Source organism: Nicotiana sylvestris, chromosome 4, assembly GCF_000393655.2.
Source record: "Nicotiana sylvestris chromosome 4, ASM39365v2, whole genome shotgun sequence".
NCBI lineage: Eukaryota > Viridiplantae > Streptophyta > Magnoliopsida > Solanales > Solanaceae > Nicotiana > Nicotiana sylvestris.
The window spans coordinates 42,272,686-42,288,456 of NC_091060.1; the positions used below are offsets into that span (position 1 = coordinate 42,272,686).

The 15,771-nt window shown below is 37.8% G+C and overlaps 1 protein-coding gene and 1 non-coding gene across 2 annotated transcripts; one reads left to right on the plus strand and one right to left on the minus strand.

The window, feature by feature from the left end:
- Window positions 1-5,502: 5,502 nt before the first annotated feature.
- Window positions 5,503-5,609, plus strand: LOC138890917 (small nucleolar RNA R71). Its single transcript, XR_011407280.1, has one exon. It is a non-coding gene; the product is annotated as a small nucleolar RNA R71 (small nucleolar RNA).
- A 20-nt stretch (window positions 5,610-5,629) lies between these two features.
- On the minus strand, window positions 5,630-6,067 carry LOC138889474 (uncharacterized). Its single transcript, XM_070172784.1, has one exon. It carries the CDS (start codon window positions 6,065-6,067, stop codon window positions 5,630-5,632), a length of 438 nt encoding a protein of 145 aa, XP_070028885.1.
- Window positions 6,068-15,771: the final 9,704 nt, after the last annotated feature.

Below are 15,771 nucleotides of genomic sequence, written 5' to 3' on the forward strand. Positions count from 1 at the left end.
TTTGAAGTTGAAATCATGTTAAAAGAAGTTAAGGAGTGAAGAAAATGAGTTAGAAATCACTTACCAACGTTTTGGAGAAGAAAGGTTGTTTGAAAAATCGCCTCTTATGTTTTGGGGTTTTGAAAAGTGAAAAATAACTGAAATTCCCGTTTATTTATACCCCTCTCACACCCCTAGTGCGGACCACATCAAATGGACCGCGACCGTACAGCCTCCACAGAGGACCGCACAAAGGCAACTGCGGCCGTGCTGGCCCCACACTGAAGACCTGCAGTTCAGCACCCTGGGCAGACCGCACAAAGGCGACTACGGCCGCACAGCTGTCATGACCCTAACCCCGAACCCGGTCATGATGGGCCCTCTCATGAAGACAAGGCTAGCCAGACCAAAGCACAACACCTCATTTAAACAGTTAAATACCATAAATAGTTCTCAAACATGATATAATAACCATACTTTGTGGAAGTAACGATAACAACAGTAGACCATCCCGACATAGCCCAAACAGGGGTGTCACAAGTCATGAGCAACTAATAAATCTGGATACCGGTCTACTACATACGAAATCTGATATAGAAGTTCAAGGACATGAAAATAGTAAGACAAGGGAGGCATGGGGCTACGAATGCCAACAACTACCTCGTAGTCACCAAAAACACTGACTGGACTAGGAGGATCAACACTCAGGAGCGGACTCTATGATGCTTGAATCTGCATACACGGTGCAGGGAGTAATGTGAGTACTCCGACTTAGTGAGTAATAATTATAAATAATGACTGAAAGCAAGAAAATATGTAAAGGCACAAAGTAATTCTATATCAAGCAGTAAAAATCACTTAAAGCAGTAAATCAATGAAGACGCCAAGTGAAATCTCTATAAATCAGGTAAAACAGAAATCTAGCAGGTAAATAACAAGCAGAAATCCACACCTCGAGCACAATGTCAATCACTCAGAACAGTATCATCTCCTCGGGATAACTCTCATCACTTGGTGCTCATTCTCAGCTCTCGACCCATATATCTCTCATAATAACAGAAATCAGAATAACCGCTGCGGCATGCAGCCCGATCCGTACATCGCTGCGGTGTGCAGCCCGATCCATAAAGATAGTCGACTGTGCTCACTGGGGGAGTGCAGACTCCGGAGGGGCTCCTACAGCCCAAACGCTATAGTGCTGCGGCGTGAAACCCGATCCATATAAGTATTGTTGCGGCGTGCAGCCCAATCCATAACATATATAATATCCTCACCATTGGGTTCTCAGCCCCTCTCAGTCATTAACCTCACAGCCTCTCGGGCACAATAATAGAAGGTAGGGATCTCAGCCCACAAATTCCTCTTAGTTAGGAATAGTATGACAAAACTGGCTCGAATCGCTTAAAACAGAGCGAAACATGACCGAGGATACGAATTTTAACAAGTATAGTGAGGAAAAATCAGTCAAAATCCCCAAAGGGTTCAAATAGTTGGCACGAAGCCCAAATATGGAAATTAGCCCCAATCATGATGATAACAAATATGTTTCAGTCAAATATGTGGTAAAATCATCAGTCGGGACGGACTAAGTTTCAATCCCCAGTAGTAAAAGACCCCACGCTCATCATCGAGCGCGTGTCTCACCTCAATATAGCACTACGATGTGCAATCAGGGTTTCAAACCCTCAGAGCATCATTTACAATCATTACTCACCTCGAACCAGCTAAATCTCTATCTCGCGATGCCTTTGTCCCTCGAATCGGCCTCCACGCGCGTTGAAACTATCCAAAATCAGAACGAATACATCACAATAGGCTAAGGGAACAAAGCCCAAGCGAAAACAATCAAATTATCACAAAATTCTAGAATTTGGTCAAACCCGACCCCCGGGCCCATATCTCAAAATTTGACAAAATTCACAAAACTCGAATCCTTATACTCTCATGAGTCTAACCATATGAAAATTATCCAATTCCGATACCATTTGGTTCTTCAAATCATCATTTTACATTTTTGAAAGATTTCACAATTTTCTTCCCAAATTCCATCCCAAATTCCATCCCAAATCACGAATTAAATGATGAATTCAATGATAGATTCATGTACTCTAGCCAAATCTGAGTTAGAATCACTTACCCCGATGAATTTCTTGAAAAACCTTCGAAAAATTGCCAAAATCTGAGCTCTGTAGGTCAAAATATCAAATAAAATCCAAAACCTCGTATTTGTAGACTACCCCACAGATCTCCACCTCCGCGGGGCGCACAAAATCTACCGCAGTGACAAGCTTTAGTATTTTGGTCATAACTTTCGCTACAGATGTCCAAATTGCGATATCTTTACCTTTCTGGAAACTTGACACGAAGGGCTACAACTTTTATTTTTTGAATCATCTCAAAACTCCTTGTAGATCAAAAAATATGAGCTTCTGAAGTAGGACCAGCGAAATGTTCTTCACCGCAGCTGCACATCATTTTGTGCGGTCCGCACAACACCTACCGCGGCCGCACTTCATTTTTTGCGGTCCGCCTAGCACATACCGCGGCCGCACTCCTTTTGGTGCAGACCACGCAGGTGAGTTCCGAGGCCTGCAACCCTTCTGGACCTGCTACAGCTATGATTCTCGGCCTAAAACATCCCGGAACCTACCGGAACTTCAAACCAATTGTACCAACACATCCCATGACATCGTTCAAACTTGTTCAAAACTTCGAAATGCTCATAACAGTATCAATCGCCAATTTAACATAGGATTCAAGCCTAAGAACTCCAAGAACTCTTAAATTATGCTTTCGATCGAAAAGTCCATCAAATCTCGTCCGAATGACCTAAAATTTTGCACACGCATCCCAAATGACACAACGAAGCTACTGTCACTCTCGGAATTCCATTCTGACCCCTATATCAAAATCTCGCCTATCAACCGAAACCGCCAAAATATCAACTTCGCCAATTTAAGCCTAAATGTTCTCTGCAACTCCAAAACCCATTCCGATCGAGCTCCTAAGTCACAAATCACCTCCCGAAGCTAACTGAACCATCGGAACTCACTTCTGATCCTTCTCACAAATAGGTCAACATCCGGTTGTCTTTTCCAACTTAGGCATTCTTAAGAGAAATTACGTGTCTCATTTCTTACCAAATCCTCTCCGAATTCGAACTAATCAACCCGATCACATAAAACACAGATAACGAAGCGTAAATAAGCTGAAATAGGGGAAATGGAGTGGTAAATCATGAGACAATTGGCCAGATCGTCACAATAGCCTCTACCGCGGACCGCACAAAGGCGACCGTGGCCGCACTGGCCCCTCCGCGGTCGCACACGATTTCTCGCGGACCGCACGAGAGGGTTTAGAGACTGCAACTTCCTGAACCTGCAACATCTGACTTTTTAAGCCTAAGGCATTCCGGAGCCCACTCGAAACTTACCCGAGCCCTCAAAACACCAATCCAAGTATATACACAACCTCAAAATCATCCTACGAACATATTCGTGTGCTCAAAAATTACCAAAATAATATCACGAGCATCGAATTAAACCTCAAGATCAATAAAATTTCTCAAAACTCTTTTAAACATCAAATTTCTCAATTAATGACCGGATCACGTCAAACGACGTCCGTTTTTAACCAAATTCACAGGAATGACTCAATTCATATATAAGACCTGTACCGGGCGCCAGAACTAATATACGGGCCTGATACCATTGCTTTCTAATCGGTTTTCACTTCAAGTTTCCTTAAATAATTTCTTAAAACAATTTCACTTAAAAATTCATTTCTCGGGCTTGGGACCTCGGAATTCGATTTCGGGCATATGCCCAAGTCCCATATTTTTTCTACGGACCCTCCGGGACCGTCGAATAACGGATCCGGGTCCGTTTACCTAAAATGTTGACCGAAGTCAAATTTATTCATTTCAACATCAAAACTTAGCATTTTTCACAGAGTTTCATATTTAAGCTTTCCGCTACGTGTCCGAACTGAAAACGCAAATCGAGGCGACTCTAATAAGTTTTTCAAGGCCTCGGAGACATAGAAATCAACTGAAAGCAAGTGATGACCCTTTGGGTCGTCACAGATTTACAGCCTTTATAACTCAAATATCAATTTCAACAACATGAACTGAAAAGAAATTCATCAAGCGATAACACTTTTTTTTAATTCACAACTTCATGAAATAAATAGATTTATTCATCTTATTAACTAAATTTCTCATTTAAATTGTATGTAGATAAAATCAATAATGAAAATTATTTCCATAAAAATAGCAACTCAAACAAACACAGAGTTCACATAAAAGTCAAGTAGCAATTGCACCAAATTATCATATAAAAATAATCTAGACAAATAAGGAATGAGACATGACGAAAGTTACAAAATATGAACGCCCATTCAACCACGAGTCCCACCATCCCAAAATTACTAAATTCAAACAACAAATCGACCTCCAAATCTTAAATCTAAGGTATAGAGAATTTCTACCATTTTCAACCCAATTCACTAATTTCAGAATAAAAACAACAATAGATTCATGTATTTTAACCAAAATCGAGTTAGAATCACTTACCCCAATCCGTATGGTGAAAATTGCCTCAAAAATCGCTTCAATCCGAGCTCCATAGCTCCAAATGTGTTAAAAATGGCTGAAACTCGCGTTTTGTAATCTGTCTAGGTAAGTCGCATGTGTTGAATACGACTTATAAATCGCATTTGGTAACCACGATTTGCCTCTGCCCCAAAACATAGCATTACCTGCCTTCAGTAAATCAATCACAACTTACTGTACCAATGTCCAAATGATGAACGGTTTGAATTATTAGAAACTACACTCAAAGACCTTTATTTGATAGGTTGTGCATCACATACCACCTTATATATATGTGGATATGCTCGTCCAAAGTATGATCTTGTGTGTGCTCATTTAGAATTTTAGTCTATCTTGAAATTTTCCAACTTGGCTTAGACTTAAGCTTCTCCTTAGACCCCAAATCACTTATAATATACTTCGTACACTTATTATCATATCCAATTGATATCCATCATATTAATAGTCCGTCTTTGCGCACAAAATAATATAATTAGCGCACATAAACTTTCTTAATAGCTTAAGTACTTTAAAAATATTTTGGGGTATTACACCGATGACATTGACCTGTTCATCATTTTGATTGGTTGCTTGACATTCGTGGTTTAGATGGTTTCCTCCACACAAGTCACAAGTCTCAAACTGGCTTGGTTATTGTGTATTTACCTGAAAAGATTCAAATTTTTGTGCCAAAGAAACAATCTATTGTGTTAGTGTATTTAAAACATCCACCTGATTTACTGTAGAAGCTTTCTTAATGATTACACGCTCAGATGAACACTATATGGCATTTTCAGAAATTTCATTAAGCAATTACAATGCTTCTTCTGTGATTTTTCCCGTTATGGAACCTCTTGCAGCTGCATCTACAACATTTCTAGAAGATGGTTTCAAACCATGATAAAAAAATGTACAACTGCATATGTCCAGGAATGTCATGATGTGGACATTTCCTTAACATTGTTTTCAATCTTTCCCAAGCTTGATAAACTGACTCAGTGTCAGTCTGTAAGAAGTTAGATATATCCTGTCTTAACTTTGTTGTTTTAGCAGGGGAATTTATTTAAAAATTTCTAAGTCATTTTTCCATGTAGTAATAGAACCTTGAGGCAAACTTCGTAACCAAGTTTTGGCCTCTCCTTTTAAAGAAAAAGGAAATAGCCTTAACTTAATTGCTTCATGAGGTACTCCATTATACTTTGTGGTTTCAACAAATTCTAATAAGTCAATAAAATGACTATGTGGATCTTCACTTAGATTACCAGTGAAAATGCAAGACTGTTGAATTGTTTGAATCAGGCATGTCCTGATTTCAAAGTTATTGGCTGTCATTGGAGGTTTCCTAACACTAGATTCACAGTTAAAGCGATCAGGTCTAGCATAATCCCTTAGGATTCTATTTGCTGGTCTTGGCGCCACTTCATCAAACTGCTCATCTACATGAGCTGGTGGTGGAATTTGTAGTGGATTATTATCATCTTCTAATTGGTGCTCCATTCTGTTACAAGTTATGTTTTGAGACGATATTTTTGTCCTTTCCTACACAATCGCAAAATTTTTTAATTTCAGGATCATAATTGGCCAACTCTTTTGCAGAAGAGCGGGTCATAAACTATATGAAATTAAAGTAAAATAAAGACATTTCCTAAAATAGTAATAGATAGTTTTAAAAATGAATTAAAAAAATAGTACGTTAATATTATAGTTAACTAAAACAGTAGGTTGTAACTAACCATCAAAAGAAATAATATAATACTAGTTATATTATATGAAAAAAATCAATAATAAATCAAGTATGTTGAAGGATTAAAGTACTATCAATTAAAAAAAAGTTGAATAAAATATTATTTTATAAAAACATAGTAAAAGTAATAGTTATAATAGTAATATAGAATAGTACAAAGGATACTTTTAGAGCTAGAATAGTAAAAACAAGTATTTACAATTATAATAATAATAATAAATAATAAAATATACTTAAAAATGACAAATAAAAAAAATTGAGATTGTGAATCACAAAACTAATATATTATACTATTATATAGATGTTAATACTAACAATAATAATATAATAATAAAATATAAAATAGAGTAGGTTGAAGTACTAACTATAAGGGGTTTCTTTTTTCTTTTTTCTTTTTATTTTTTATTTTTACAATATTATATAGAATTGCTCCTAATAATAGTATAATTATGATAGTAGTATGTAGGAGATAACATTTTGAAGGAAAAATTAACAATAATAATAAATTCTCAAATTAGTAATAAAATATTTGATCTGAAGTAGATGTGTGCCAATCCCCGATAACGACGCCAAAAATTTGACGAAGCTTGTGTGTATAGGATTTCCTGCTCGTACTCTGTCAAATTCTAGTATAGTTTATGATATCGTCCCACATAGATTGGATAATCTAAGCTACGGACTTTTAATATTTTGACTACTATTTGAGAGAACCAAATTGATGAAAGGTGTGTTTGGAATTATAAATTAAGAGAAATTTCTTCCGAAAAGTTTATATTTAAAAAGAGTTTGGAATCGTTAAATTCACTTGATATATAATTACAATAAAATATCAGTTTCATATGTATTTCTCTAAAGAATAATTGCTTATTGCTAATACAATTATATTTTTTTTACTAACAAATAAATAAATAAATAACACTCCGTGAGTTTATGTCAACTAATTGATTTAAAACTAGTGACGATTAAGCTGAAATATCTTGCCTGAATTATGCACAAGCGTAGTAAAAACTTCGTGAGAATATTTTTACTAGAAAATCAATAATCTTGCCTTCAACAATTCCTTTGTAAGAATTAAAACTAAGGAAAGCAAGATTACAGACTTGGCATAATAATCTTACCGAAAATTAGTTTCACTCTAATATCCTGTGCTCAAGTGTAGTAAAAACATTGTGAGAATATTTTTACTAGAAAATCAATAATCTTGCCTTCAACAATTCCTCCGTGAGAGTTAAAACTGAGGAAAGCAAGATTACAGACTTGAAATAATAATCTTACCAAAAATTACTTTCACTCTAATATAATATTCATCAATTATTATATATTAACTTTGCTCCGTGAGAATTACAAAATTAACATAAGAATAACTTAGATATAAAATATGTAGATGTGATAATAATGATTAAAAAATCATCATTCTAGCACATTATGAAATGTAAATAGAGTTTCAGGCCAAGAATGTATTGAAATTGAGATAGTATTATAATTATATTAAGCTTCATCAACTATCCCAACAAAAAGAAATTACTCCATTATGAAGTAAGAAAAGCTAAAAAAAATACTTTCAAAAGACTAAGAATATTTTTACTACAAAGAGAAAGACTAGAGGAAAAGACTAAGATTACTCTTCTCTTTCTCTTTAGAAACTTAGAAAAAACTAGATAGGAAATTGGATACAAAGTGGGATGTCCTTTCTTCTACAAACATATGCCTATTTATAGGAAAATTTCTACAAGACCTTGGTGAGAATTTGCAAGATAATATCAATATATCATATGGCCTTGATGAGAAATTGACATCGCAATTTGTCATGAAATTTTGGTGAGAATTTGTCATAACTTTTATATCTATTGACTTTGTGTAGTCTTAGATGAAGTTGTCACGGATGTATCCTTCTTCCTTGAACTGTAGGTTCTTTCTTTTTCTCTTTTTCCATGTATTATTTTTCCTGCAAGAATTATTAGAAAAAGTGCGAGAATAAGATATAAATTGATCATGTTTTATATCTAAAATATTATATTTTTTTATTAAAATATAAGAATAATTTATATCCATCAAGTGCAGAGTGTAGTATCAGCACAACCGACCCCATGTGATGGTAAGTACCTAGCCTAACCTCGGCGAAGTAGTGACGAGGCTACCCGACTATCAAATAAACCTGTGCAGTTAAATCATATACAACGGAAAATAAAAGCAGATATTCACAGTTAAAGAGGGGGAGGGGGAAAGCATGCTACGGGGGGTATCAGATAACAACAAAATACCAAAGAGGAATGTAAAGAAACCAGAATTTAATTGCCAACAATAATTAGGAAAAAAAACACAGTATTCACTTTCATTTCTTTCTTGTTGCAGACATACAACCCGATCCCATTTCATATATCTCGTTGCAGGCGTGCAACCCGCTCCCATTTTATATATCTCGTTGCAGGCGTACAACCTGCTCCCATTTTATATATCTTGTTGCAGGCGTGCAATCCGCTCCCATTTCATATGTCTTGTTGCAGGCGTGCAACCCGCTCTCATTTCATATATCTTGTTGCAGGCGGGTAACCCGCTCCCATTTTATATATCTTGTTGCAGGCGTGCAATCCGATCCCATTTATAAATCATCATCAATCACAAAAAGAATTCCGACAAGAGAACAAGAGTATAACAACAATATCCCGGCAAGGGAAATAATATCGTAACAATAACATCCCATCAAGGGGGACAATATCATAAACAATAACATCCCGACAAGGGAACCAACAATGATAATCAACATATTTAGCATGAATAAATCTCAACGGAGTCACAACGATTACAACACTAGACCCACGGGCATGCTTGACACCGACGTATAGATACTCGTCACCATGACTATACATCGTACTCCACAATTAACACATACCAAATAAGACACAACTCCTAATCCCTCAAGCTAAGGTTAGACCAAACACTTACCTCGATGCCACGAACACAATTCAAGCCTCAACTACCGCTTTACCTCTTGATTCCACCACCAATTCGCTCGTATCTAGCCACACGTTACTTAACTATATCAATAAATGCTAATGAATCAATTCTAATGCATGAAAATAAGTTTTCCAATGATTTTCCCAAAAAGTCAAAAATTGACCCCGGGCCCACATGGTCAAAACCCGAGGTTTGAACAGAAATCCGATTATTCATTCACCCACAAACCCAAATATGTAATTTGTTTTTAAATTGGACCTCAAATCGAGGTCCAAATTTTCAAAATTTGAAAAACCTAAATTCTACCCAAAACACCCAATTTCCGTCATGAAAACCCTTGATTTTGAGTTGAAATTATGTGAAAAGATGTTAAAGATTAATGAAAACGAGTTAGATATGACTTACAATCGTTTTGGAAGAGTACTTGTCTTTGAAAAATCGCCCAAAGGTGTTTAGGTTTTGAAAAGGTTTGAAAAATGACTGAAAATGCGTCTAAGTTATGATTTAGCAAGTTGCAGATGTCGCGATTGGGACCAGGGTTCGCAATTGCGAACCCTTAAGTAACCTGCTAATTTCGCAATTGCGAAAGGTATGTCGTATTTGCGACATCGCATTTGTAATACATGGGTCGCATTTGCGACTTCTGGCATTAACGAACCCTGCTTACATCGCAATTGCGATGCCTGATCTCACAAATGCGAGATCAGAGGCCTGCTACAAACCTGCAACACACCAGCAATTCTCCTAAGTCCAATTTCACTCCGTGGCCTATCCAAAACTCACCCGAGCCCTCGGGGCTCCAAACCCAACATGCACACAAGTCCAAAAAGCATCATACGGACTTGCTCATGCGATCAAATTATCAAAATAAAATCAATAACTATGAATTTAGCATTAAAATCAAAGAAACATCTCATGAACTCTTAAGTTCCATTTTTATTAACCGATGGTCCGATTCACGTCATATCAAGTCCGTTTCTTACCAAATTTTACAGGCTCGACTCAAATACCATATAAGACCTATACCGGGCTCCGGAACCAAAATACGGGTCCGATACTATCAAATTCAAACATATTTAAATTTCTGAAAACTCATATAATTTCAGTTAAACAATTTTCTTCAAAAATTCATTTCTCGGGCTTGGGACCTCGGAATTCAATTCCGGGCATATGCCCAAGTCCCATATTTTTCTACGGACCATCCGAGACCGTCAAATTATGGGCCCGGGTCCGTTTACCCAAAATGTTGACCGAAGTCGACTTAAATTCATTTTAAAAGCAAAATTTATCATTTTTCACAGATTTTCATATAATGGCTTTCCGAATACGCGCCCGAATTGCACACGTAAATCAAGGTGAGGCAAAAAGAAGTTTTTAAGGTCTCGGATCACATGGCAGCATGCACCACTCAATCAAATGGCTCATTAGTCATTTACCATATGTGTCATACTAAGGAATTTAGTGGCAATTATTTAAGGTTACTTCATACTTATACATTTTGCGAGGAAACTTCCATTTTGCTGTTGTTGCCTTGACAATGATCAATTGATCATGAGCCGATGAAACTTTCAGCTTCCTAGAGGGTTATTGTAAATTCAGATACATTTTACGTTATCTTGGGATGAGATTTTAACTACTCAATTGCGTTACTGAATTCTGAACCCGATTGCCGTAAAATTTTGCTGTCTGTACAAGTTGGTCCTTCTCTCTTTTTCTAGTCTCACGTGAGTTGGAAGCACAGGTGACTAAACCCTTCAAAAAAATAAGCATTGTGGACCAGGTTTGTTCAAGAGTACTCTCTTCGCAGGTGTAATTGTTGAACACTGGACTGGTGGTAGCATATTTGATGCTGGGCTTTTTAGGAATTGTTGAAGCTAATAGTTTCTTATTTGTTGTGTGTGTAACTATATTTAGAAGGTAACCTCTGAGACTAATAATACATGAAATTTCATTGAACCAAATACCAAGAATAACGTATTCAGTCCATAATAATCATTAAAAAGTAAGAATGTTTATGTAGAGTACAAGTCAGAAAGATGGACATTTAAGAAATGTTCATGATGACTTAAGTTGTACTTTAATCAAATGTTTTGTCATACCAAGTAAGATTGCTCAAAACCTTTTTGACTTATTTTCTTATTTACTAAGATTAAGATAAAAATAAAATGGCGGGTGCTTATATTTAGTTTTATTATGAAAACACCTTAATTGGTTTAAGCATTTTTTTTTAACCTTCGATACCTCAATGAAATTTATGATCAATACTTCCATAATTAATATTTTCTTTATGTCCAATAATAGTGGTTATAATTATAAGGCTTCCTTCAAATCAAGTTTAAGTCTTCATGTAATGTGTAAAGTGTACGGGTTTTGGTATAATATGGATAATCATTGCGTGTATATGGTTTCTGAGACATTGAGTGGGAGTTTGCTAAGGAAGGTGAGTGTGTTAAGGAATGCAATTCTTGAGAATAATGGTGACGATAAGGTCAGTAATGCAGCTGGGTTAGTGATAGTTGGTTCGGATGTTTGTCAAGCAGTGAACAATTTGCATTTGAGAGGATTGCTTCCGGGTTATTTGGGTCTTTCTTGTTTTGGTTTTGATGAGTTTGTTGTAATTGTTCTGTGTTAGAAGGGATTATCCAGAGAACTGGCTTAGGTATGTTAAGGCCATCACTCTTTCTTATGGTATCGTCCAAATTATACTGAAGAAACGAGCAAAAGCACAGTTTCCATAAATTACTCTATTCATAGAAATATTAGGGGAGTCTATATTCTTGATTTCCCCATGTGAATCATTATTATCCTCTGTTCATGGGTTTCAGAATAATAAGCAGTTGAAAAAGTTTATATGGAAGGAATATTGAGATTTTCACGTATTTTTCATGCATTTTACCCATGTGCATTGACCCATGACCAGATGGCGTTATATACGCGTATATATATAAATATATGTATATGGGATATGGGAAAAAGTTATGGCGTTATATACACACCACCACCTGATCAGCTGGTATACGTTGATGATTTTGCCACAGTGGCACTAGATGGCGTTATATACGCGTATATATGTAAATATATGTATATGGGATGTGGAAAAAAGGTTACGACGTTATATATGCACCACCACCTGATCAGCCGGTATACGATAATGAAGTTGCCCACAGTGGCTGAAATAATATAATAGGATGCCCTCAGAGGCTTGATGATGTTATGTACGTACAGACCTATGCATTACATGACATTTATATGCATATGCATGACATTAAAGATATTTCATGATTTTGATTTACAGAGCCATCTAGATTTACAGGCTGAGTCATTTACTCCACGGTTTCTTCCATGTCCTTTATATACTTATTTACATACCTTACATACTCAGTACATTATTCGTACTGACGTCTTTTTGTTGGGGATGCTGCATTCATGCTTGCAGGTATAGATAATCAGTTTGACGAGTCTTCATCGTGGATGAGATTGACATTCAGCGAAGGATCGGTAAGACTCTATCTCATTCAGAGTACAACCGAGTCTATGAGTCACATGTCAGAGTTTTGCTACAGACTTATGGGTAGGCCGATACCATGTCCCATTTTATGTCAAATATTCTTAGAAGCTTTGTAGACATAGGGTTACTATGTACAGTATGTCAAAGACCTTGACGGTCCATATGTATTCACATTTTATGAACGATAGTTCATTAATATAACATTTGCCCACTTACAATTTTACATTACGAGTTGTGGTCATGCTGGCCCATGATAGTTATAAAAAGGAATGAATTATTTACAAAGTGGTTTGCTCGGGCCACTACGGCACCGAGTTCCAGCCACGCCTCCCCAGGTTCGGGGCGTGACACCGATGTTCCTAAGACAGTTTTTTGCACTCGGTACGGGCATTATTAGTTTTTAGAGTTGTCATTTGCGTTGACAAATGCCCCAACATCATTTATGGATTTGATAAATCGAGTGTTCAAGCCCTATCTAGATTCCTTTGATATTGTTTTTATTGATGATATCTTGATCTACACCCTCAGCCAAGAGGAGCATGAGCAACATCTTCGAGTCGTTCTTCGGACTCTGAGGGACAACTAGTTATATGCTAAGTTTTCAAAATGTGAATTTTGATTGAGTTCAGTTGCTTTCCTGGGTCACGCCGTATCAGCAAAGGGTATTCAGGTGGATCCTAAGAAGATTGAGGCAGTCAAGGACTGGCCTAAACCCATATCAGCTACAGAGATTCTAAGTTTCTTGGGTTTGGCTGGCTACTACCATTGGTTTGTGGAACGGTTTTCATCCATAACAGCCCCGATGACCAGATTGACCCTGAAGGGTGCCCAGTTCAGGTGGTCAGACAAGTGTGAGGCGAGCTTTTAGAAGCTCAAGACACCTTTGACTACGACTCCGGTGTTGGTAGTGCCTATAGGTTCAAGGCCATACACAGTATATTGTGATGCATCTCGTATTGGAGTTGGTGCAATGTTGATGCAGAATGGCAAGGTTATTGCATATGTTTCGTGACAGTTGTAGATTCACGAGAAGAATTATACATTTTATGATTTGGAGCTAGCCGCCATTGTTCACGCGCTGAAGATTTTGAGGCATTATTTATATGGCGTGTCATGTGAGGTGTTCACGGATCACAAGAGTCTAAAGTATTTGTTCAAGCAGAAGAAGCTAAATTTGAGGTAGAGGAGGTGGTTGGAGCTATTGAAAGACTATGATATCACCATCTTGTATCATCCCGGGAAGGCCAATGTGGTGGCCGATGCTTTTAGTAGTAAGTCGGCTAGTATAGGTAGCCTTGCATATATACCAGTCGGTGAGAAACCGTTTGCTTTGGATGTTCAGGCTTTGTCTAATCAGTTCGTGAGGTTGGATGTCTCTGAGCCTAGTCGTGTTCTAGCTTGTACGGTTGCTCGGACTTTATTATTTGAGCGTATCAGAGATCGGCAGTATAATGTCCTTATTTGTTTGTCCTTAGAGACACAGTGCGGCATGTAGGTGGCAAGCAGGTTACAGTTGGAGATGACGGAGTTTTGAGGATGTAGGGTCGAGTTTGAGTGCCTATGGAATTTGTGAGTTAGTTCTAGAAGAGGCCCATAGTTCTCAGGATTCTATTCATCTGGGCGCCGCTAAGATGTATCAGGATTAGCGGCAACATTATTGGTGGAGGAGGATGAAGAAGGATATTGTTGTATACGTAGCTTGGTGTTTGAATTGTCAGCAGGTAAAGTACGAGCATCAGAGACCTGGTAGTTTGCTTCAGAAGATTGAGATTCCTAAGTGGAAGTGGGAGCGTATCACTATGGACTTCGTTGTTGGACTCCCACGAACTCAGAGGAAGTTCAATGTAGTATGGCTTATTGTGGATAGGCTGACTAAGTCAGCGCATTTCATTCCTATGGCAGTTTCCTATTCTTTGGAGCGGTTGCCAGAGATTTACATCTGGGAGATCGTTCATCTTCATTGTGTGCCCGTGTCTATCATTTCTGACCGAGGTATGCAGTTTACCTCACATTTCTGGAGGTCAGTTCAGTGTGAGTTAGGTATACGGGTTGAGTTGAGCACAACATTTCATCCCCAAACGAACGGTCAGTCCGAGCGTACTATTCAGATTTTGGAGGATATGCTCCGCGCATGTGTTATTGACTTTGGAGGTTCTTGGGATTAGTTTTCGCCGTTAGCGGAGTTTGCCTACAACAACAGCTACCATTGGAGCATCCAGATGGCCCCTTATAAGGCATTATATGGTAGACGGTGCCGATCGCCAGTTGGGTGGTTTGAGTCGGGGGAGGCTCAGTTGTTGGGTACAGATTTGGTACAAGATGCCTTGGATAAGGTTAAGATTATTCAGGATAGGCTTTGTATAGCTCAGTCCTGGAAAAAGAGATATGTCGACTGTAAGGTTCGTGATGTGTCATTCATGGTTGGAGAGCGAGTGTTGCTTTGGGTGTCGCCCATGAAGGACGTGATGAGATTTGGGAAGAAGGGCAAGCTAACCCCTAGGAGAGGTGGCTTACAGACTTGCGTTGCTGCCAGATTTATTAGTTGTGCATCCAGTGTTTCATGTGTCCATGCTTTGGAAGTATCGTGGCGATCCAACCCACGTGTTAGACTTCAGCACTGCCCATTTGAACAAGGATTTGATCTACGAGGAGGAGCCGATAGCTATTTTAGACCTGCAGGTTCGTCAATTGAGATCGAAGAGTTATCCTTCAGTTCATGTGTAGTGGAGAGGTCAGGTTGTTAAGGAAGCTACTTGAGAGTCTGAGTCCGATATGCGGAGCCGATATTCCCATCTTTTTACCGACTTAGGTACTTTTCTATATCCATTCGAGGACGATTGGTTGTTTTAGATGTGGAGAATATGATGACCCAAAAGGTCATCTTATGTTTAAGAATACATTTCCGTGTTCTGAGGCTTTGAAAACCTCCTTTTATCTCTCCTTGATTTGCGTGCGTAGTTCGGGCGGGATACCATAAAGATTTTGTGTGAATAA

What these genes read in the sequence shown, in the direction of transcription:
- LOC138889474 (XM_070172784.1), bottom strand. Translation starts at nt 6,067, where the DNA reads ATGGAGCACCAATTAGAAGATGATAATAATCCACTACAAATTCCACCA.